Source organism: Martes martes (genome assembly GCF_963455335.1).
Source record: "Martes martes genome assembly, chromosome: 10".
In the NCBI taxonomy this organism is placed as follows: Eukaryota; Metazoa; Chordata; class Mammalia; order Carnivora; family Mustelidae; genus Martes; species Martes martes.
This window is the reverse complement of record NC_137898.1, coordinates 14,227,395-14,250,899: the sequence shown is the minus strand read 5'-3', so window position 1 is coordinate 14,250,899 and position 23,505 is coordinate 14,227,395. Positions and strand designations below refer to the sequence as shown.

The window sequence follows — 23,505 nt, the reverse complement described above, 5'->3', positions numbered from 1 at the left end:
ATACAGAGACTTCATTTAATTTCAAATACAATTTTAGAACCCAAGAGAGTTTTAGATTTTATAGTTAGGCTGCTCTTTTGATGGCCAAGAGAACTGAATCTAAAAAGATCAAGTATGAATTACTCAAGTTTACACGGGGATCACAACTCACAGGAACTAGTCCTTGGAAATACTGTTGACCAGTCCAAAATTGTTTCCATAACTGCCTCCTCTACAGATTAAAAAAAAAAAACAAAACAAAACTTGTACTAAGTTTAAAAGGCTGTTTTGTATATGCCAATTGATATTTTAAAAATAAAATGTATTTTTAAATTTCTTACATAGGTTACAACTGACAGATGGAAGATAAGAACCAGACAGAAGTGACTGAATTTCTTTTCTTGGGCGTCACAGATCACCTCCAGCATCAGATTGTCCTCTTTGTCATGCTTCTCTTTGTCTATGTTGTCACCCTGGGGGGTAACGTAGGGATGATCATTCTCATATGGACTGATCCAAGACTCCACACTCCTATGTACTTTTTTCTCAGCCACTTGTCCTTTGTAGATATTTGTTCTTCTTCTTCCATTGCCCCCAAGATGCTGTGTGATATCTTTGCGGAGAAAAAAGACATCTCTTTTGTGGGTTGTGCTGCACAGATGTGGTTTTCTGGTTTCTTTGTGGCAAGTGAATGTTTCCTCCTGGCTTCCATGGCATATGACCGTTATATGGCCATCTGTAAGCCCTTACTGTATACACCCATCATGTCCCAGAGGGTCTGTGTGCAGCTGGTTATGGGGCCTTATGCCATGGCTTTTATAAGCAGCATGACTTACATGACACTGACTTTTCTCTTACCCTTCTGTGGTCCAAACATCATCAATCATTTTTTCTGTGATATTTCACCACTGCTTTCCCTTGCATGTGCAGACACTTCCATGATTCAGCTTGTATTTTTATATTTGGCTGGATGTATAGGAATACTCAGTGGCCTGATCATCATGGTCTCCTATATTTGCATCCTGGTGGCCATCTTGAAGATCCGGACTGCTGATGGGAGGCAGAAAGCTTTCTCCACTTGCTCTTCTCACCTGGCTGCTGTCTCCATCCTCTATGGGACTCTTTTCTTTATCTATGTTCGGCCTGGCTCCACTTCCTCCCTGGATATCAATAAAGTGATTTCTCTGTTTTATACTGTGGTAATCCCCATGTTGAACCCCCTCATTTACAGCTTGAGAAACAAGGAGGTAAAAAATGCATTCAGGAGGAATTTTGAAAGGAAAAATTCTCTAATGGTTTTGGTAATATATAGCTCTGCCATGCTGTACCGTAGATGTTGGTTCATAATGTGTGGTAAAAAGAACACTGGGCTGAGAATAAATTCTTTTTAATTCCTGGGGAGTTACCAGGTTACTTATAGACAGTCTATATACTTTTTTCTTCAGTCTTCATTGCTAAGTGATGGGGAATACAAAATAATTTGCAGATATATTAAAGGTATAAATGTAATGTATGCCAGAAGAAAATCCAGAATATTTATGTATTTTCATATGTGAGATGACATTTATTCCAGACTAGAACAGCCAATACTATAAGGGAAATACGTTATAAGGGAAAGAAAGAGTTCATTAATAAAGGCTTCAACAATCTGAGGGTTTTGAAGGGGGTGGGGGGTGGGAGGTTGGGGCAGCCAGGTGGTGGGTATTATGGAGGGCATATATTGCATGGAGCACTGGGTGTGGTGCATAAACAATGAATTCTGTTACGCTGAAAAGAAAAAAAATAAACAAAGGCTTCATAGACCTTGTTAAAAGTTGAAAAATGGAAAGTGAGAGAACACTTGCAAAATGGGTGACTCCAATGAGTTAGTGTCTCAGTAGGAAAGTGCTGAGCATATATGTACATATATATGACACACAATAGAGAAATGGACCACTGGATGGATGGATGAGCAGTTGGCACAAATGGAAATGCAAATGGCCAAAATATAAATACATAAAAAATTGCTCAACTTCACAATTTTTCAAGTAAATGAAATCAAAATGACAGTACAAAGCTTCTTTTCATTTATCAGATTAGCAAACATTAAAATGATTATGTGCAATGCTGGTAAGGTTACCACTGGATATAGAGAGCAATTTTACACTGAACTCTGATAGCTAAGCATAAAATAGCTACATTTTCAGAAAGTAATTTGATGATTTCTATTAAAATTCACATAATCTTTGACCTAGCTATTTCACATTTGAGAATCTGTGCTACAGAAAAATAAATACCAGACACAAATGTTGTAGCACCTTTTGTAGGGGGAATAAAAAGAAACTAGTTTGTATCATTAGGAGAAACATACATTCTTTCTTTGAAGTGTTGCACAGCTAATTATAAAAAGAAGAAATTAGATATTCATGCTTTAGTTTGGAGGAAACTGCCTGATAAAATCATTGACAGATGGAAAAAAAATCAAGCCAAAATTTAATCTGTAAAGCAGATCACAGTTTGTGTTGGTTTGCAACTTCCCCAGGAGCCTCCAGTGAAATCAGTAAGTGGCTCCCATCACAAAGGGTAGGGCGAGACCAAAGAAAAATGCAGGCCACTTCAGAATGGTAGGTGGAGGGTTTAACCCGCAAGGGGACTTAAATAAGTCTGTTCTGAGTGCTGCAGTAAGAATGTATGTCTGCTACTGCTTGTCAAATCTTCAAAGTTTATATAAAGGCCTTGCCAAGGTTCAAACACATAGAGAGTCCCAAGAATACATCACTATCTCAAGGCTATGTTCTTGGGACAGCTCTTAGGAGCAGAGGATGTAGGCAGAATGCACATTCCAAGGGTAGGAGAAGGGAGAGAAGCCTCAGGTTGCCTGGGTCCGGCCCACAGATCAACCAGAGCTCAGATCTTGATGACCTCCCCCAACACTTTGTTAAAAAAAAAAAAATAAATAAAAAAGGTGGAGGTAAAAGTTACCTAATGTGAAAAATATATTGGTATGTGCATATGTATTATGTATATGGTCATGGAGAGAAGTGTGCAGTTCCTGCACAAATTTTTAAAAACTGGTTCCTTCCGTAGGGGGACTTTGAAAATAGCAAGCAGGGGGGGTGCTTCATGCTCAAGTGAGTTGGTGGACTTGTTTTACAACAAATGTTTGCTTTTGTAACTAAAATTTACTTTTGAAAAGCTGTAATCTGTGTCAAAATTGAATGAATGAATGAATGAATGAATATATCTGTAAGAAAGTAAGTTTGGGCAAATGGACTCAACGCCTTCTAGTAAGGCTATGTTTCCATTCTAACATTCTCTGATTTCATGAAACACTTTTAAGTACTGGTGAATGAAATCCTTGTCAAAAACCAAGTAAAATGGGGCGCCTGGGTGGCTCAGTGGGTTAAGCCTCTGTCTTCAGCTCAGGTCATGATCCCAGGGTTCTGGGATGGAGCTCCACATCGGGCTCTCTGCTCCGTGGGGAGCCTCCCCCCCCCCACATGCCTCTCTGCCTACTTGTGCTCTCTGTCTGTCAAATAAATAAATTGGAAAATTGGAAACTTGGAAAATTGGAAACTTCTATGGGAGACCTCAAGAAATTTATCTTTTTTTCTCCAGCTTTATTGAGGTATAAATGGCATATAACAAGTGTAAGGTGTATGATGTGTTGATTTGATACACTTATGTACTACAATAGGATTACAACTTAGCATTAGCTAATGTCTCCATCATGTTACATAAGTACCATCTTTTTTTGTGGTGAGGACATTTAAGATTTACTGTCTTAGGAACTTTAAAGTATATAATGGAGTACTGTTAACTCTAATCAAGAAAATTTATCTTAACTTGTATATCCATTGGTATAAAGAAATGGCCTGATTAAGACAAATGACATGTTGCACTGATATTGTGAGTAACTGAGTTGCTAATTATGTTGAGTTAATAGATTTTCTGGGGCTCCTAAGCAAATGCGTTGATGAGGAGAGCAGGACCCTGAGATCTACCACATGGTACTGGAGCTTTTGAGCAAATTCACATGACTGATGACTTCCAATCATCCTGCTACACTGAACCTCCTTGAAACCACAGTAAGTGTGATTTCAACACATGCTGTAAAAAGAGTATAAAGACAGGGAGCTGGGTGGCTCAGTCATTAAGTGTCTGCCTTCAGCTCAGGTCATGATCCCATGGTCTTGGGATCAAGTCCCCCACGGGGCCCCTTGCTCAGCAGAGAATCTGCTTCTTCTTCTCCCTCTCCCTTACCACCCTCCTCCCCATTTGTGAGCACATTCTCTCTATCTCTCTCTCTCAAATAAATAACTAAATAAATACATATGTTTTTTTTTTTAAAAGAAGAGTGTAAAGGCTAAAAGAGAATGAACTTACACAAACACACATGCACATGCACAATCACTCACACAGACACTGGGAGATTTATTCTACTCATTGAGAATAACACCAGAATCATCTGATCTCCCTTTTAGCGCCTTCCATTCTTCCTCACCCCCCACAGAATACCCACTCTCTTACCTGCTCTTATGGTCTATGATGTCTTGACCAATTCAACTGTAGTATAATTTGTACCTAATTATTATATTTACAATTTGTCTCTTCCCCTCAAGAAAAGCAAGTATTTTTCCTGTTCTGTTTACTAATATATTTATAGCACATAGAATTGTGACGGGCACTTGGAAGAGAACCTCTACATGTTTGTTGAACTCATTTGTGTTTATTATTACTTGTAGAGACATACAGAACAAATTTTGAAGCCTATAACCTAATTTAAGGAAGCTCTATCATATATAAACTTTAAGAAAAAAGATTGCAGAGTTTTTTCGACATTGTTTGTCTTGCATGTTTTACATCCTTGTTCCTCAAGCTATAGATCAAGGGATTCAGCATGGGGATAATGAGAGTGTAAAATATTGATGCCACTTTATCAGTGTCAGAAGAATGAATGGACTCAGGTTGCACATACATAAATATCAAAGTCCCATAGAACACTGTGGCCACTGTCAGATGGGACCCACAGGTGGAAAACGCCTTGTGCCTACCCTCAGCTGAATTCATCCTGATGATGGCTACCAGAATCAGCAGGTAAGACACAAGAACTATCAGAAGGGATGAAATCAAATCAAATCCAGCTAAGGCCTGAATTATCATTTCAGTGTCCTGTGTATTTGAACAGAGCAGAGATAACAGGGGGACACAATCACAATAAAAATGACTGATGACATTGTAGCCACAGAAGGATAAACTAAAAATATTTATGGTGACTATGAGAGAAACAAATGTGTTGTAGAGGTAAGGGACAGCCACCAGCACATAACACACCCTTTGAGATGATGACAGGGTAGAGCAGAGGGTTACAGATGGCCACATAGCGGTCATAGGACATTGCTGTTAGAATAAAAAGCTCACTACCAATGAACACAAGAAAGAAAGCTAGTTGTACAGCACAAAAATAATAGGAAATTGTATTTTGATCCACAACAAAATTTACTAACATTTTGGGTCCCACAGTTGTTGAATAACCAAGATCAGTAAAAGCCAGGTGTCTGAGGAAGAAGTACATGGGTGTTTGGAGCCTGGAGTCCACCTTGGTGAGGATGATCATGCCCAGGTTGCCCACCACTGAGATCAAATAGATGATGAGGAACAGCCCAAATAATGGAGCCTGCAGCTCGGGTTTGTCTGTGATCCCCATGAGAATGGACTCATTGAGCACCGTAAGATTTTGAGTTTCCATGCAGGCTTACCAGGAAACCTATTCTGGATAGAGACATCAGCATGGTCAATAGATTTCATGCATTATCATCTGAGTGATTTTTAGCATGCAAAACTAGCATGAAAAATACATTCAAATTTTCCAATTTCAGATATTTGAAAATAAATCCTTCATGAAAGAACACGAATATACATAAACACAGATAACGGTTGTCAACTGAAATGATTTTACTAACCAGATAATATTTTATCAGAAGACATTTAAGTTGTCACAATCAGAAGGTGGGGTTCTACTGGCTAATGACAGTTAAAGGTCAGTTATATTTCTGTTATATAATAAAATATAATGCACTATATTATATATCTAAACATCCTACAAGACCCAATATCCTGTCCAAAATATGAATAGTGGCAAGTTTGAGAAACCAAGATGGTATTGATAGATCGATAATAGGGAGGGAGAGAGAGAAGGAGAAAAAGATACATAAGTAGATACAGACACACATATATATATATAAATATAGATACAGATATAGACATATATATATATATGAAACATTTAAAAAAATCAAAACTATGTTAAAAATTTGGGTGTAACATATAAAGTATATTGTGCGATAAAGTTTTCTATTAAAAATAAAGTTTTCTATTAGTCATTGATATAATTGCAATTGCACATTGATGTTTATAAATTGCATTGAAAAGTATGACTTAATACATATGTTAATATATAATAAATTATATTATACAATTATATAATGATTACAAGCAATAATTTAAAATTGAAAAAATGTACAGAACCCACTACTTCACCACATGGTCCTATAAAATCTTTTACACCCACAGGTGATACAGGCTGACAGGTGAAATTGTTGACACCTTTGACAGATATCAGACAAGTGAATAAATAAGAAAACTATAACAGATTGTAGTTGAGAATTTTCTTTATTGCATAAATATAAGATATATTTATATTGCTATAGTCTGTGTTATACCTCTATTCATGACTTATTTGAGGGTCACTTTCAGCTAATAATTTAACATATCTAAACCTCTTTATTCTCCTATACAAAACAATACTTCCTACATAGAGTTATTGAGAGGGATGAATGAAGATCAAATGAACCAGTGTGCCTACATAGTGTTTTTTTGTTTTTGTTTTTTAAATGGTGACCATAACTTAGTTCAAAGCAGATTTCTTTACTTTATGTATGTAAATTCTTCTGCACCGTGAAGTATCTTCTTTGTCTGCGCTATTATGATGAACAGGAAATATGTCAAGTAAGATGAAATGGGACATAATTCAGGCACTGCCCTGACCCCTGCTGTAACTAAATTGAACCATCAAGGTGCTATTCTTTTAATTATTTAGCTTCTAATTTTCTTAACTATTTTAACAAAATGTTAATATAAGTTTATTTTGATATAACATTGTATGTGACTTGTATGTGACAAATCAAATACATTTCATCATGCAAGAACCTAGGAGAAAATGAGGAAACCTGGGAAAATTGGGAGAATAAGGAGCACCTGGATGGCTCAGTGGGTTACGTGACTGCCTTGGGCTCAGGCCATGATCTCAGGGTTCTGGGATTGAGCCCCCACTTCCTTACTCTTGGCCCCCTTCCTGGATCCTCATCCCCTCTCCCTCTGCCCTCCTGTAACTCCTGCTCATTCTCTCAGTCTCTCTCTCAAATAAATAAATAAAATGTTTTTAAAAAATTGGGTGAATGAGCAGTCACTGACATTGTTTTCTTTTCTTTCTTTTTTTAAGATTTTATTTATTTATTTGATGGACGGAGATCACAAGTAGGCAGAGAGGCAGGTAGAGAGAGAGGAGGAAGCAGGCTCCCTGCTGAGCAGAGAGCCCGATGTAGGGCTGGATCCCAGGACTCTGGGATCATGACCTGAGCCGAAGGCAGCAGCTTTAACCCACTGAGCCACCCAGGCACCCCTGGCATTGTTTTCATATGATAAAAATTCATTAAAAAACTCCCTTTGGATAAAGAGATACTGTACTTTAAAAACTGAATAAAATCAAAATATTATACGATACCATAGAGGTGAAATAAAATAGACTAAGATGAGATCTGCATGGATTTTTTGATATTACTTTAAATTCCTCTATACCTTAGGACCACAAGAACTTCTCCAAACTATAATACATAGCGCAGATATACATTATAATTATATAAAAATATGGCTGACTATTCCTAATGATATACAGATTAAGAAATACCAGTAATAACTGGGTAGCAGATTAAGATAAGATAATTGTTAAGTTTAAATATTGCAAGCAGGATCCTTTCTTAAGAAAAAAGAAATAGGGGCACCTGAGTGGCTCAGTGGGTTAAAGCCGCTGCCTTCGGCTCAGGTCATGATCCCAGGGTCTTGGGATCGAGGCCCGCATAGGGCTCTCTGCTCAGCAGGGACCCTGCTTCCTCCTCTCTCTCTGCCTGCTGCTCTGCTTACTTGTGATCTCTGTCTGTCAAATAAATAAATAAAATCTTTAAAAAAAAAAAGAAAAGGAAAAAGAAATAGAGGGGCACCTGGGTGGCTCAGTCAGTTAAAGCATCTGACTCTTGGTTTTGGCTGAGGTCATGATCTCAGGGTTCTGAGATCAAGCCCAGAGTCAGGCTCCCTGCTCAGCATGGAGTCTGCCTGTCCCTCCTTCTCTGCTCCTCCCCCACTCATGTGCTTTCCCTCAAAAATAAATAAATAAATAAACAAATGGATAAATAAATAAATAAAATCTTAAAAAGAAGAAATAGAAATGGCACTGGTTATAATGATGAAAACTTACATTATGAAATAATGGGGCATTATAATATAGTTGCATTACATAATCACAGCAGTCTCTGCTCTACAAGAAAATAGAAACATATAATTTTATAACATTAACTGTAACAATGATTCCATAAAATTTGCATTTAATTTATTTAAAACATTGCTTCTAATGTTGTGACCTCCTGGTCACCTATCCTGCCTTGATGCATGTGCCTTTCTTACATCAGAAAGATGGAAACATGTATTAGTTGGTAGTAATTTTAGAAAACTATTTTTAGCAAATGTGATAAGAAGTGGTATAAACCTTCTTTTTTGTTTGTTTTGCTTTGCAAATATGAAAGGCTGAGATAAATCATACTTGATAAGTTCTAATCGTCCTGTAAGCTAAGGAAAGATAAACATGTATTTTTATTCTCCTTTGAGCTTTAGAGTTCTAGGGAAAGAACTAAATTGCTGTTTCATAGTTTAACATCTTTGTTGAAGACCGATGGTAATTTTTGTAAAGCTACATTCTTTGAGATAATTGTATCTGCTTCTTGTTAGATCCTACTTAAAATTGAAGAACATGCTGAACATTGTACCATCACCATAAACTGGGTACTTAAAAGTCTGCTAATATCCAAGTAATGCTTTTCGCATCTCAGTATGAGGTGGAAATCCCCTTTTGTCTCATCAAGCAATCTGGAAAGAATCATATTTATATTTTTATTTAAATAATCATTACATCTTAAATTATACTGAGAGGGTCACAAAAAAGAACCTGGGGCAACTAAATAACTAAGAATTTGAAAAGGCATTAAAATGCAAGGCTGAATACAGGCAGCTTCTTAATTTTGCCAATTTTTAAAAATGGATATCTCTTTAGTTCTGCTTCATTTGCTCTCAATTTTGGCCTGCATTGGAGATAAAATTATTTATATAAAAAATAGTTTGTAAGCAATAGCATGACTTTGATTCAAAGATGTTTCTGAATATTCAGTCTGCGGATCCAGGTGAAAATACTCAGAAAAATAATGTGAATAGAAAAGGATAGGTGTCCAATTCCTGCTCAGGCATGATGGAGTAGTAGAAAGCCAAGCCAAGCCAAGCAAAACAAAACAAAACAAAACAAAAACCCAACAACGAAATTATAAATGCCAACTTTTTGCTAGAGCTTTGCTATTGAATTAAAGCATAACTTTGCTTATATCACTTGATCATTGTTGATGTTGGTAACATAAGATAGTCCGTGAAATATTCTGTCATTTTACCTGCAGTGAAGCCTCTGTCTTGACTCCCTCATGTGCTTCTTACACAGCATAGTGAGAACAATTTATGGATTTTTTTTTTTTACCTTTTGAGACTCTCCCTGAGGAGATTTCAAGCAATTTGTTGACTATCCCTAAAGTATTTCAAAGGATAAGGAAATGTTTGGAGGTTGTCTTTTTTTTTTTTTTAAAGATTTTATTCATTTGACAGACAGATCACAAGTAGGCAGAGAGGCAGGCAGAGAGAGAGGGGGAAGCACGCTTCCCGCTGAGCAGAGAGCCCGATGCAGGGCTCCATCCCAGGACCCTGGGATCATGACCCAAGCCAAAGGCAGAGTCTTTAACCCACTGAGCCACCCAGGTCCCCCAAGAGGTTGTCCTTTTAATTATTAGAGAAAATTTGTACTTACTGTCCTTTTTTTTTTCAGGTCTTGCCTTTTGCTTTCCTTCCTGACTTCCTCCCTTTACTCCCCCTCTCTCCCTACCTTCTTTGTTTCCTATTCTTTACTCTTGGTTAACTTTCCTTTTGTACCACAGGGGACTCTTGATTAAAATATCATATCTGTGGGACAGGCCATCAAGAATCTGCATTTCCATGGTGGTCTCCTCACATGAATGGCACAGTGTAGAGGAGTTTAAACACTGTCCTGTCACATTATTTTAAAGCTTTTAGGGAAGTAAAATAATACACTGTGAAAATATGAGGTGGGTGCTACTTTCTGGATTTGTTGCTCAAGTTGTTTCCACTTTTCCTTCAGGGACAGAAAGTAGTTACTGTTACTTCTCATTTCCATCTGAGTTTCCATCTGTCTGTTCACCACTTCTCCTTTACTTTTTTTTTTTTTTTTCCTTTTACTGCATATTGCACCATTTCAGTGATTCCATTCTGTGCACCCTCCCCCCCTTCAAAACGGATCTATTCCCTTGCCAGAAAGTCCTATCCCGCTGCCCTTTATAGCGATGTCCACTGACTCCCCCTCTGCCACTTTTCCTAACTCCTGGTAAAAACTAATCTCATTTCCATCACTATATTTTTGTCATTTAAAGAGTGTTTTATAAATAAAATACCATTTATAATCTTTTGAGATTGGACTTTTTTTTTTTTTTTTTTCATTCTACAGAAACCTCTTGAGATCCCTTGTGTTTTGTGTAAATAAATCATTTGTTCCTTCATTGTTGCTGAGTAGTATTCCATGATACTGATGACAGAATTTCTATAACCATTTACTCACTGAAAGGCACTTGGGTTCTTTCTAGTTTTCAACTATGATGAGTAAAACATCTATAAACATTCACTTAAAGAGGATCGCATGAATATAATTTTTCATTCCTTTAGGTTAAATATCCAGGAGTGTGATTGGTAGGTTGTTTTAATTTGGATCAAGTCCAGTTTATCAGCATTTACTTTTATAGATTATGCTTTTTATGTCATGTCTCTTTCACTTTTTTTTTCAACATTTTATTCATTTATTTGACAGAGAGAGAGAGAGAGAACACAAGCAGGGTAAGAGGGAGAAGCAGGATTCCCCCCCCCCCCCAAGGAGCAGAGAGTCAAACGTGGGGCTGGATCCCAGAACCGGGGATGGTGACCTGAGCTGAAGGCAGACATTTAACCTACTGAGCCACCCAGGGACACCTTATGTCATGTCACTAAACTCTTCACTAACCCAAGGTGTTGAATATAGGCTTTCCCCTATGTTTTAACCTGAGTTTATTATAGTTTGCCAATTTACACTTAAGTTGTTATTCAATCTTTGTATAAAAGTTAAGCTAACCTTATTTGTTTGTATATTTTCACTTCTGTACTCCCAATTACAATACCACTATTTTTTTAGAAGATTTTGTTTGTTTGTTTATTTATTTATTTAGAGAGTGCAAGTAGGGGGAGGAGCCGAGAGAGAAAATCACAAGCAGATTCCATGCAGAGCATGGAGAACATCAGGGGGCTTGATCTCAGGATCCTTAGATCATGACCTGAGCTGAAATCAAGAATTGGTTGCTCAAAAGACAGACACCCAGGCACCACAACATCATTTTTTTACACTTGATCTTAGCCAAAAGGCCAAGAAGCGATAACACCATTTTTTTAAAGGTTATTCTCCTTTTCTTGAATTATATTTCAATCTTTTCTATTTGATGTTGATTCATGTGTTTGTATCTCCACCAATGTCATGTAGTCTCCATTATATGTCTACATAGAAAATCTCAACATGGAGTGGGTGATTTTCTTCCTCCTTACGTTACATGTTAAAATGTGTTTAATCTCTGCTAGTTTCTTGAACTTGCACATAAATTTCAGTGTAAAGTTGCCTTTACAAAAGTCTTGCTGGGTTTGCATTTAACCTACAGATTGGTTTATAAAAAAATAATATTTTAATGTATTGTCTTTAAATCCATAAACTTAATATGTCTATGAATTTGTTCAGATCTTTTTTGATTTCTTTAATCACTATTTTGTACTTTTCTGTATATAGATCCTGTACATGATTTGCTTGTTTCTACTTGCATAGTTCAGATACACTGAACTATGTGGGGGACTGTGAATATTTTATTTTTATTTTTTATTTCATTTCTATATGTATATATAGAATGATATTTGTTCATTAGTCATGGATCATGGATCCTTGCTGGACTCATAGTTTTGTTTTAGACTTTTGTTTTTCAGATTTGTGGAAATTTTCTATTAGATAACATATCATTTGCCTAATGGGGTTGGTTTCCTTTTTTTCTTTCCAAGTTGTATATATTTTATGTCCTTTTCTTTCACTTTCTGGGAATTCCTATTTGATCTGTTTTGTATAAATATAAATGATTTCAAATTTGTAGGTTTCTTTTATTGTAATTTCATTATAAATTAGGTGGTCTTTTTGTTCTGGCATCCTTTACTCAGAAGAATAGTTTGAGATTATCCCCATTTTTGATGTGCCAATCCTTCATTACCTTTCATTGCGAGAGGCATTCCCTTGCTTGGAGAGCCTACAGTCCATTTGCAAGTGGATGAACATTTGCTTTGTTTCTGGTTTGGAGCCATCACAAATAAAACTTCACTAAAACTGTAGGGGAAGAAAAAAAATCCTCCTTTACCACCTTAACGTTTCCTCCTAGCACTGAGATTTAAACTGATGCAAGAGATAATGGGACCAAAGCATACAAAGTTTATTTAGTAATTTTTTACTTATGTGGGAATCCTCATAAGAAGAAGGAAGACCCAAGAATCGGCGCAGTCTAAGTGCTTATATACGAGGTTGAACACAGACTAGCAATTATAGAAAAGTAACTAAAATATTTGGGGAGACTGAAGGCAGATAAGAGTTAGGTTTTCTTAAGATTTTATTTATTTATGTGACAGTGAGAAAGAGTGGGAGAGAGAGTGCACAAGCAGGGGGAGCAGGAGAGGGAGAAACAGGCTCCCCACTGAGCAGGGAGCTCAATGTGGGGCTTGAAGGATCCCAGAGCCCCAGCATCATGACCTGAGCTGAAGATGGATGCTTAACCACTGAGCCCCCCGGGCACCCCGAGAGTTATTTTAACAAACTGTTTGTATAGGTTTCTCTTGGCTTCTGAGTTTCTGTCTCTGGTGATGAGAATTATTATTATTTTTTTCCTTCTAGAATAAGGAGGGCATCTTCAAGATAGTAATTTCATTTTCTGCTTTCAGAGAGAAAGGAGAATTCAGAGTGCCTTTCTTGCACTTCCAATGTTTTCAGTGTTTTTGGCTCAAAGTAATCTATACCAAAGCAACAGATTTGGGAGTGATAATGTTCTGAATTCTTTCAGTTGCTATGGACACTTGGGTACAAATCTCATGAAAGTTCCGGTTCTTCCATACAATCACCAACATCTAGGTGTTCTAATAGATTTATTGTGTTACCTCATTGAGGTTTTAAATTGAATTTCATTAAATTGAAGTTTCATTAAATTTCATTAAATTCCATTAAAATGGAGTTTATTAAATTGAATTTCATTGACAAGGATACTGAGCAACTTTTTATGTGCATATTTGCTATCTTTATGTGTTGTTTGGTGAAGTACTTTCCAAATGTTTTGCCCATTCTAGAGATCTATTATTATCATCAAGTTTTGAGACTCTGTGTATATGGTGGAACTAGCCCTTTATGAAATACATTATTTGAAACTGTTGTCTTCCCAAACATAAATTGGTTTGTAACCTTCTTAAGAGTATCTTTTGAAGATATATATATAGATATATATATATCAAATATTATAAAAATATAAACATATATTTATACAAAAGATAAATACATCTTTTCAAGATATATATCTTTTGAAGGTATCTTTTGAAATATATCATTTTGATGTTGTACAATGTATCAAAATTTTGTCTTACTGGTTTTACTTTGGGTATTGTATTAAAGAAATCTTCACAGAACCCGAGATCATGAATATTTTCTACTATGCTTTCTCCTGAAATTTTTAGATTTTTAGGTATTACATTTACATCTATGATCCACTGTTGGTGAATCTTTATATGAGTTACAGTTTGACATTCAATATTTTATATATATGGATCTAATTAGTCCATCATCATTTGTTGAAAGGTCTAGTCTTTTTCAACAAATGACCTTTTTCTTTTGCCTTGTGGAAAATGTGTTATTCATACATGTGTGGGTACATTTCTGGTCTACCAATTTTCTTTCATTGATCTGTTTGTCAATTTTTATACCAGTGCCATATCCTTTTAACACTGTAGCTTTGGAGTAGAGCTTGAGATCTGTTAGCATTTTCCAGTGTTTTTATTCCAACTGCGTTTCTCTTTGCAAGTCAATTGAGCTATTATATGTCTTTGCATTTCTCTCTGTATTTTAGTTTCAGCTTCCCAATTCCTACCAAAAAATAATGCCTGCTTGGATTTCTATTTGAGTTGCATTGAATCTATTGGTACATTTGAAGAAGTTTGATATTTTAGCAATATTGAATCTTTCAGAAATAGACATGGTATAGTTCTCACTTATTTACATCTTTCTTAGTGTCTTATAGCAATATTTCTTAATGTTCTGTACATGCATTTTTCATATTTAAGTATTTTACAGTTTTGATACATTTGTAGCAGATATCTTAAAATTCCATTTCTAGGGATGTCTGGGTGGTTTGGTTGGTTAAACATCTGATTTCTGATTTTTGGTTCAGGTTGTGATCTCAGCATTGTGAGATAAAGTTCCGTGTTGGGCTCCACAGTCAGCGTGGGATCTGCTTGAGATTCTCTCTCTCTGCCCCTCCCCACTCTTTCTCTCTCTCTCTTTCACATAAATAAATAGATATTCCATTTCTAATTTTTCCTTGGTAATTTATAGAATTAAACATTATTTTGTGTACTGATCCTCTTTTTGAAATGATGCTAAATTCACTTTTCAATTCAGTAACTGTTTTCTATAGATTCCAAGAGATTTCTGCTTTCACCGTCTTGTCAATCTATCAATAAACACAGTTTTATTATCTCCTTTTCAATCTGGACACTTTCTATTATTTTTTTTCCTTGCCATATTGTGTTGAATACTAATGTCAGCACAATGTGGAATAGCATCGGAAAGAAGAGCCCTCCTTGCCTTGTTCCTGATCTGATGGCATTGCATTTCATTTTTAAAATATGGTATATGATATTCACTGTAGGTTTTCATCAGTGCTCTTTTTCAGGTTTAGGAAGTCCCATTTAATACTAGCATGGCCAAAGCTTTTGCCTTTTTTTTTTTTTTTTTAAGGTGTTCAAATATATTCTTTTTAAAAAAAATTTACATTTTAAGTAAAGTTTTTGTTTTTAATAGATATTGATATTTCATTTAATGCTAATATGGTCAAAATTTTTACTTTTACTGGATTTTGAAACTATTAAATGTTTTGAATTTTTTTTCAAATTTTTTGAATTTTTTTTCAAATTTCATTGCATTTTTTTAATGAAAAATTTTTTTCTGTTTCTTTTTTTTTTTTTAAGATTTTATTTGTTTATTTGAGAGAGAGAGAGCATAGGAACATGAAAGTGGGGAGGGGCAGAGGGAAAGGGAAAAGCTCAGTGGGGAGTCTGACAGGGTTCTTGATTCCAGGACCCTGAGATCATAACCTGAACAGAAGGCAGATGCTTAACTGACTGAGCCACCCAGGCCCCCCCCTCCTTTTTTTTTAATCTTTCTAGTTTTTTAATATGGTGATTTTATTTTTAAATGTTAAATCATATGTACATTTCTGGAATAAGCCTAATATGGTGCCTTATTGTCTTTACATGCTGATAAATTCCTTTTGCTAAAACTGTTATTACAATTGTTGCATAAGTGATCATGACTGATACTGTTCTGTTCTTTTCTTGTCTTAGAATGCTTTTGCTTTTGATATCAGGGGAAAGTGCTCCTCAAAGAAAACTGAGCTTCATTTCAATTTTCTAAAAGAAAATATATAATTGATTACTTCATTTTCCCTAAGCACTTAGAATTCCCCAGTTAAGACTCCCAGGCATGATTTTAGAATAGTGAGAGTTATTTTTCATATGTATTTCCATATTGAGATCCATTTCATCTTGGATTTTTTTATACAGTATTTCTTAGTGTCCATGTACATAAAAATTTATAATGTATCCTTCTTAGTTTCCTAAACTAAAGCATAGATTTTTTTTTTTTTTAAGATTTTATTTATTTATTTGACAGAGCCAGACAGCAAGAGAAGGAACACAAGCAGGCTCAGTGGGAGAGGAAGAAGTAGGCTTCCCGCTGGGCAGGGAGCTTGACATGGGGCTCAATCTCAGGACCCTGAGATCATGACCTGAGCCAAAGGCAGACACTTAATTACTGAACCACCCAGGAACAACAAAGCATGGACATTTTTTAATAGATACCCTTAGTATCTTTAAATTTTTTGTACTTTCTATATTTTAAATTTTGTTAATCTTTCTGAATCATCATGGCATAATATATAAAATTCTAATATTCTTCATAATTTCACACAAAATTTCAGTTATGTGCAAATTCTTTATTTTTTGAATTTTTCCATTTTATGGAAAAATATTAAACTTTCTGAAATAACTTAATATTGAAATAGATACTAACTTTTAAAATAAAATATATTATCAAAATTTGTAAATTTCAATATATTTTGTTTTCTTTTTGGTTTATCATTTGAGGGACGATGAAAAGTACAACAAGATTTATTTTAGAAGTGGGATAGTGGGTTATGTTGAGTTATTTTATGTTTTCAAATCCAGATAATGGAGTCTTTTGTTTTCTTCTATTACAAAAGTCATAATTATTCACTGAAGATAATGTGGGGAAATATATAACCAAAATATTAGTTTAGATCTTTTCAAATATCTTAGCAGCCACCTAAAACTTGTGTTTGCTCCTAGAAAGCAAACTATTTTCTTATATTTATACTTGCAAAGTTCATACTCACTATACATTTCTCTCAATAATGAAAAAATTATATAAACACGTTAGTAAGAGTTATCTTCACATAAAAATATACATGTAGTGGGTTTTCATTCTAATGAATAAGTTTTATTCAAATTTTACCGATTACACGGGAAATCGTATTCCATAATGGAGGACAGATGAAACAGCCCATTATCTCTGGGATGTAAATGATGATAAAATGTGCTAAAAATAAGCAATAAAGTAAAAATTTGGAAGGGTTAGGAGGAAGTTTTCCAGAAGATATAACATATACTAATGGAAATTGTTTCATATCTTGCTAAACTTTCACTAGAAATATAGTATAGATCAAATTATGGGGTTATCTCCTTTTGTTTCCTAACGAGGAATTATCAAATCAATGCAGTAAAACAATGGACCCTAATAAAAATATTTTACACATTTATATGAACCAGTATTGAGGAAAATCATCCCATGAAAAAAGCAAGATAGAGTTGACTTCTTATGAAAACTAATTTTAAATAAGTATTCTTATTTTTCAGAGAGAAGAAAGTATAACAATCCCATTAGACAAAATTAAGCAGTTAGAGGGGCGCCTGGGTGGCTCAGTGGGTTAAAGCCTCTGCTTTCAGCTCAGGTGGTGATCTCAGAGTCCTGGGATAGAGCCCCACATCGGGTTCTCTGCTGGGCGGGGAGTCTGCTTCCCTCTCTCTCTCTCTGCCTGCCTGCCTGTCTGCCTACTTATGATCTGTGATCTCTGTCTGTCAAATAAATAAATAAAATCTTTAAAAAAATTAAATTAAAAAAAATAAGCAGTTAGAAATCAAGATCCCAATACAATGTAAAATCAAACATCAAAAATTGGAAGCTTCTATGGGAGACCTTAAGAAATTTATCTTTTTTTCTCCAACTTTATTGAGGTATAAATGAAGTATAACAAGTGTAAGGTGTATGATGTGTTGATTTGATACACTTATGTACTACAATATGATTACAACTTAGCATTAGCTAATGTCTCCATCATGTTACAAAAGTACCATCTTTTTTTTGTGCTGAGGACATTTAAGATTTACTGTCTTAGGAACTTTAAAGTATATAATGGAGTACTGTTAACTCTAATCAAGAAAATTTATCTTTTTAAAGATTGTATTTATTAGTTTGACAGAGAGATCACAAGTAGGCAGAGAGGCAGGCAGAGACAGAGAGGGGGGAAGAAGGCTCCCCACTGAGCAGAGAGCCCGATGCGGGGCTCGATCCCGGGACCCTGAAATCATGATCTGAGCCGAAGGCAGAGGCTTTAACCCACTGAGCCACCCAGGTGCCCCAAGAAAATTTATCTTAATTTGTATATCCATTGGTATAAAGAAATGGGCTGATTAAGACAAATGACATGTCGCACTGATATTGTGAGTAACTGAGTTGCTAATTATGTTGAGTTAATAGATTTTCTAGGGCTCCTAAGCAAATGCGTTGATGAGGAGAGCAGGACCCTGAGATCCCCCACATGGTACTGGAGCTTTTGAGCAAATTCACATGACTGATGACTTCCAATCACCCTGCTACACTGAACCTCCTTGAAACCACAATAAGTGTGATTTCAACACATGCTGTAAAAAGAGTATAAAGACAGGTAGCTGGGTGGCTCAGTCATTAAGTGTCTGCCTTCAGCGCAGGTCATGATCCCATGGTCTTGGGATCAAGTCCCCCACGGGGCCCCTTGCTCAGCAGAGAATCTGCTTCTTCTTCTCCCTCTCCATTTACTCCTCCCCTCCTGATGAAGCACTCTCTCTCTCTCTCTCTCTCTCTCAGATAAATAAATAAATAAAAATGGTTTTTTAAAAGGAAGAGTATAAAGTCTACAAGAGAGGAATGAATTTATACAAACACACATACACATGCACAATCACTCACACAGACACTGGGAGATTTATTCTATTAATTGAAAATAACACCAGAATCATCTGATCTCCCTTTTAGTGCCTTCCATTCTTCCTCACCCCCCACAGAATACCCACTCTCTTACCTTCTTTTATGGTCTGTGATGTCTTGACCAATTCAACTGTAATATAAATTGTACCTAATTATTATATTTATAATTTATCTCTTCCCCTCAAGAAATATATTTAAGGCACATAGAATTGTGACTGGAACTTAGAAGAGAACCTCTTCATGTTTGTTGAACTCATTTGTGTTTATTATTACTTATAGAGACATACAGAACAAATTTCGAAGCCCATAACCTAATTTAAGGAGACTATATCATATATATACTTTAAGAAAAAAGATTGCCAAGTTTTTTCCACATTGTTTGTCTTGCCTATTTTACATCCTTGTTCCTCAAGCTGTAGATCAAGGGATTCAGCATGGGGATAATGAGAGTGTAAAATATCGATGCTACTTTATCAGTGTCAAAGGAATGACTGGACTCAGGTTGCACATACATAAATATCAAAGTCCCATAGAACACTGTGGCCACTGTCAGGTGGGACCCACAGGTGGAAAATGCCTTGTGCCTACCCTCAGCTGAGTTCATCCTGATGATGGCTACCAGAATCAGCAGGTAAGACACAAGAACTATCAGAAGGGAGAAAATCAAATTAAAGCCTGCTAAGATCAGAATAATCAACTCAATTTCATGTGTATTTGAGCAGAGCAAAGATAACAAGGGGAGACTGTCACAGTAGAAATGACTGATGACATTGTAGCCACAGAAGAATGAACTAAAAATCTTGATGGTGACTAGAAGAGACACAAATGTGCTGTAGAGGTAGGGGACTGCCACCAGCACATAACACACCCTTTGGGACATGATGACAGGGTAGAGCAGAGGGTTACAGATGGACACATAGCGGTCATAGGACATTGCTGAGAGAATGAACAGCTCACTAATGATGAATACAAGAAAGAAAGCTAGTTGTACAGCACAAAAACAGTAAGAGATTGTATTTTGATCCACAACAAAATTTACTAACATTTTGGGACCCACAGCTGTTGAATAACCAAGATCAGTAAAAGCCAGGTGTTTGAGAAAGAAGTACATGGGTGTTTGGAGCCTGGAGTCCACTTTGGTGAGAATGATCATGCCCGGGTTGCCCACCACTGAGATCAAATAGATGATGAGGAACAGCCCAAATAATGGAAACTGCAGGTCAGGACGGTGTGTGATTCCCATGAGAATAAATTCATTCAGCACTGTCCGATTGTGTTTTTCCATCCAGGTTTATTGGAACATCTATTCTGGATAAAGACATTATCATAGTCAATAGATTTCATGCATTAACTCCTGGGAGATATTTTAGTATGGCAAAGTAGAACAAATAATAAACATCCAAACTTTCCAGTTTAAGGTATTGGAGAACAAACCCGTCCCCCACAAAGACTACTATCTTATGTGGAGAAAGAAAGAGAAATGGAAATAGATGAGCAGTTCTCAACTGGACCCATTTTACTCCACAAATTTATTCCAATGTCTAGAGATGTTTTCGTTTTCACAACTGGGAGCTGGGGTGCTCCTGATTTCTAATGGTTAAACACCTGTTGAGCTGCTCTATATCTTTTATATATCCAATATTTAGGCCATAACAATATTCAGCCAGGAATAACAACAGTACAAGAGTTAAGACACTCTGATGATATAGTTAGATAATTGATAGAGAGATGATAGATGATAGTTAAATAGAGAGCTGATAGATTGATTTATCAGTATGGATATTAAAGCAAAAATAATAAGTTAAAACTTTAGGGATTAGAAATATCAGTGATCATTTTTCTGTTCTTTAAATATTCTACCATTTATATGGCACAATCACAAAATAACACTTATAAAATACATCATTCATATGACCTAATACCTATGTCAATTATGTAATAAAAATTTTAAGCCACAAACTTCCCAAATGCATAAAACCCACTTCTCAAAATGTAGTCTTAGGAAAGATATGCCAACAGGTGAAACTGGCAAGAAACTTGGCATACTTGGCAGATATTTGACAAGTGTATGAATAAGAAAAGCATAACAGACCACAGTGGGAATTATTTTTATGGTGAAGCATACCAGGAGATACAGTTTCTGCTGTATTTAATTTATAATGTATACAAAGGGTTAATTTGGGCAAAACGTGTAGGTTATGTAAAACTCTTTATTCTCATATATAAAGCTGCCATTTCCTTCAAGAGTTTATGGGTAGGATAAAAGAAGTTTTAATAATTCAGTGTATCTATGTTACCTGGAAATAGTTCTCAAAAATCAAGTACCTTGTGGGCTTTTGTTAGTTTGTTTGCTTATTTGTTTGTTTTTTAATTGTGGCAGTAATTTACCAGAAATGCTTCTGTTCTCTTTACTTACATACCTGTACTTTCTCTGGACTGTGACTTAAGTTCTTTGTCAGGGCTCTAGGGGGAGTAAGTGAGGAACTGTTTAAGCAGGATATAACATAAACAACTCGTCCCAGTCCCTACCTCACTCCATATCACATGACTAAATTTGAACAATCATGTTGTTATTCTTTGGATGACTTATTGTCCACATTTCTTATCTATTTTAATAATGTTTTAATGTAAGTTATTTTGATATAAGTGTGCTTAAAATATTATTCTTGCTTTTGTGGTATTAAAATAGAGATATACTGACTTGTACGTAACAATTCAGGTGCACTTTATCGAGCAGGAAACTAAGGGAACCTGGTGATATTGGGAGTGAAAAAAGGCTACTGGCAGAGGTTTCGCATAGTGAAGGTTCATCAAAATTCCCTTTGAATTAAAAGATATTGTACTTTAAAGAAAGAAAAAGTTGAAAGTCACTGTGATACACAATATGATAGGAACAAAATAAAATACACTGAAGATGAGTTGTGTGTGGACCCCTGCATGCGATTAAAATCCTTCTGTACATTAAGTCCACAGGAACCCCTTCAAACTATGAAATAGCACATAATGGAGATAAACAGGCATATAATCATATTGAATGTATCTAAATATAATAAAAACCCACAGTTAAGAAATTATGCCAGAGTGGGAGGTGGATGGCATGTTAAGGTAAGAGAATTATTTTTGGTTTAAAAAATTGTGTGGGTGGGAGCACCTGGTTGGCTCAGTCAGTTAAGCATCTGTTTTTGGCTCAGGTCATGATCTCAGGGTCCTGGGGTGGAGCTCCACATCCCCTGCTCAGTGGGGAGTCTGTTTCTCCCTCTCCCTCTTCCTCTGCCTCTCCCGTGGCTTGTGCTCTCTCTCTCTTGCTCACTCTCTCTCTCAAATCAATAAATAAAATCTTTAAAAAAATAATATCTCAAAGATATTTAAAAATTAATAAAAAAAATTATGGGCATCAAATTTTTTTTTTTTTTTACAAAAAAGGAAATGGTACTGCCTGCAATGAAATTCCAATCAGAAGTCTCTGAGTGAGCTGTATATAAGCAGACAGAAGCATAAAATTCCACAACATTAAATGTGAAGCTAAGTATATGTAATTTCCACTGAAACTCACTTGTAAATTTGCTTATAAGTTTTTGACTCTTGATATTCTACACTGCTCTGATGCACACACCTTTCTTACATTAGAAATATGATAATGTGTGCCAGGAGATAATAATGTTAGAGAAACATTTAGTAAGTGCAATCAAAAAGCAGTATAAATCTTGGGTTTTGCTTGTTTCTTTTCAGCTTTGTTTTGTTTTCCTTTGCAACCATGGAAGGCTAAAAAAGAAAAAAAAACACTTTTTAAATAAAGATTACTAGTAAACCTTTTATTTTTAAAATTAAATTTTAAGGGCGCCTGGGTGGCTCAGTGGGTTAAAGCCTCTGCCTTCAGCTCAGGTCATGGTCTCAGGGTCCTGGGATCGAGCCCCGCATCAGGATCTCTGCTCAGCCGGGATCCTGCTTCCTCCTCTCTCTGCCTGCTTCTCTGCCTACTTGTGATCTCTGTCTGTCAGATAAATAAATAAAATCTTTAAAAAAATTAAATTTTATAATTAAAAAAAATTTTTTTAAGGAGAGAGAGTGCGCGTGCAGGGGACGGGCAGAGGGAGAGAGACACTTTGTAAACTGAGAGTGGAGCCCCATGTGGGGCTTGATCCCACTCCCTTGAAATAATGACCTGAACCAAAATCAGAATCAGAATCTTAGACTGAGCCACCCTGTGCCACTAAATAGCATTTTTAAGTACCGATTTTTCTATGAGGTGAAGAAAGATAAAAGCATTCTCACTGGCTTTGGAGTACTATGAAAAGAATCACATTGTTTTTCCATAGTTTACTGTCTCTGTTGAATATTTGATATTTATTTTTTTAAAGATATATTCTCTGAGATAATTATACCTGCTTTTTCTTAGATCCCACTGGAAAATGAAGAAAATTGTGAATATTGATCCATTACCATAGAACTTGATACTTAAGTGTCTTCTAATATTCAAACAATGCTTT

General features: G+C 35.8%; 1 protein-coding gene and 2 pseudogenes across 3 annotated transcripts; 1 reads left to right on the top strand and 2 right to left on the bottom strand.

Moving 5' to 3' along the window:
- The first annotated feature begins 338 nt into the window (after positions 1-338).
- On the top strand, positions 339-1,272 carry LOC308351127 (olfactory receptor 5G3-like; annotated as a pseudogene). Its single transcript has one exon. The product of its transcript is annotated as an olfactory receptor 5G3-like (transcript).
- A 3,495-nt stretch (positions 1,273-4,767) lies between these two features.
- LOC308351090 (olfactory receptor 8K3-like) lies at positions 4,768-5,707 on the bottom strand (annotated as a pseudogene). The gene has a single exon. The product of its transcript is annotated as an olfactory receptor 8K3-like (transcript).
- A 13,699-nt stretch (positions 5,708-19,406) lies between these two features.
- Positions 19,407-20,303, bottom strand: LOC308351167 (olfactory receptor 8K3-like; the record flags this gene model as incomplete). Its single annotated transcript, XM_080816630.1, has 1 exon — positions 19,407-20,303. The coding sequence occupies one exon, from the start codon at positions 20,301-20,303 to the stop codon at positions 19,407-19,409; it is 897 nt and encodes a 298-aa protein (XP_080672756.1).
- Between the last annotated feature and the right edge of the window lie 3,202 nt (positions 20,304-23,505).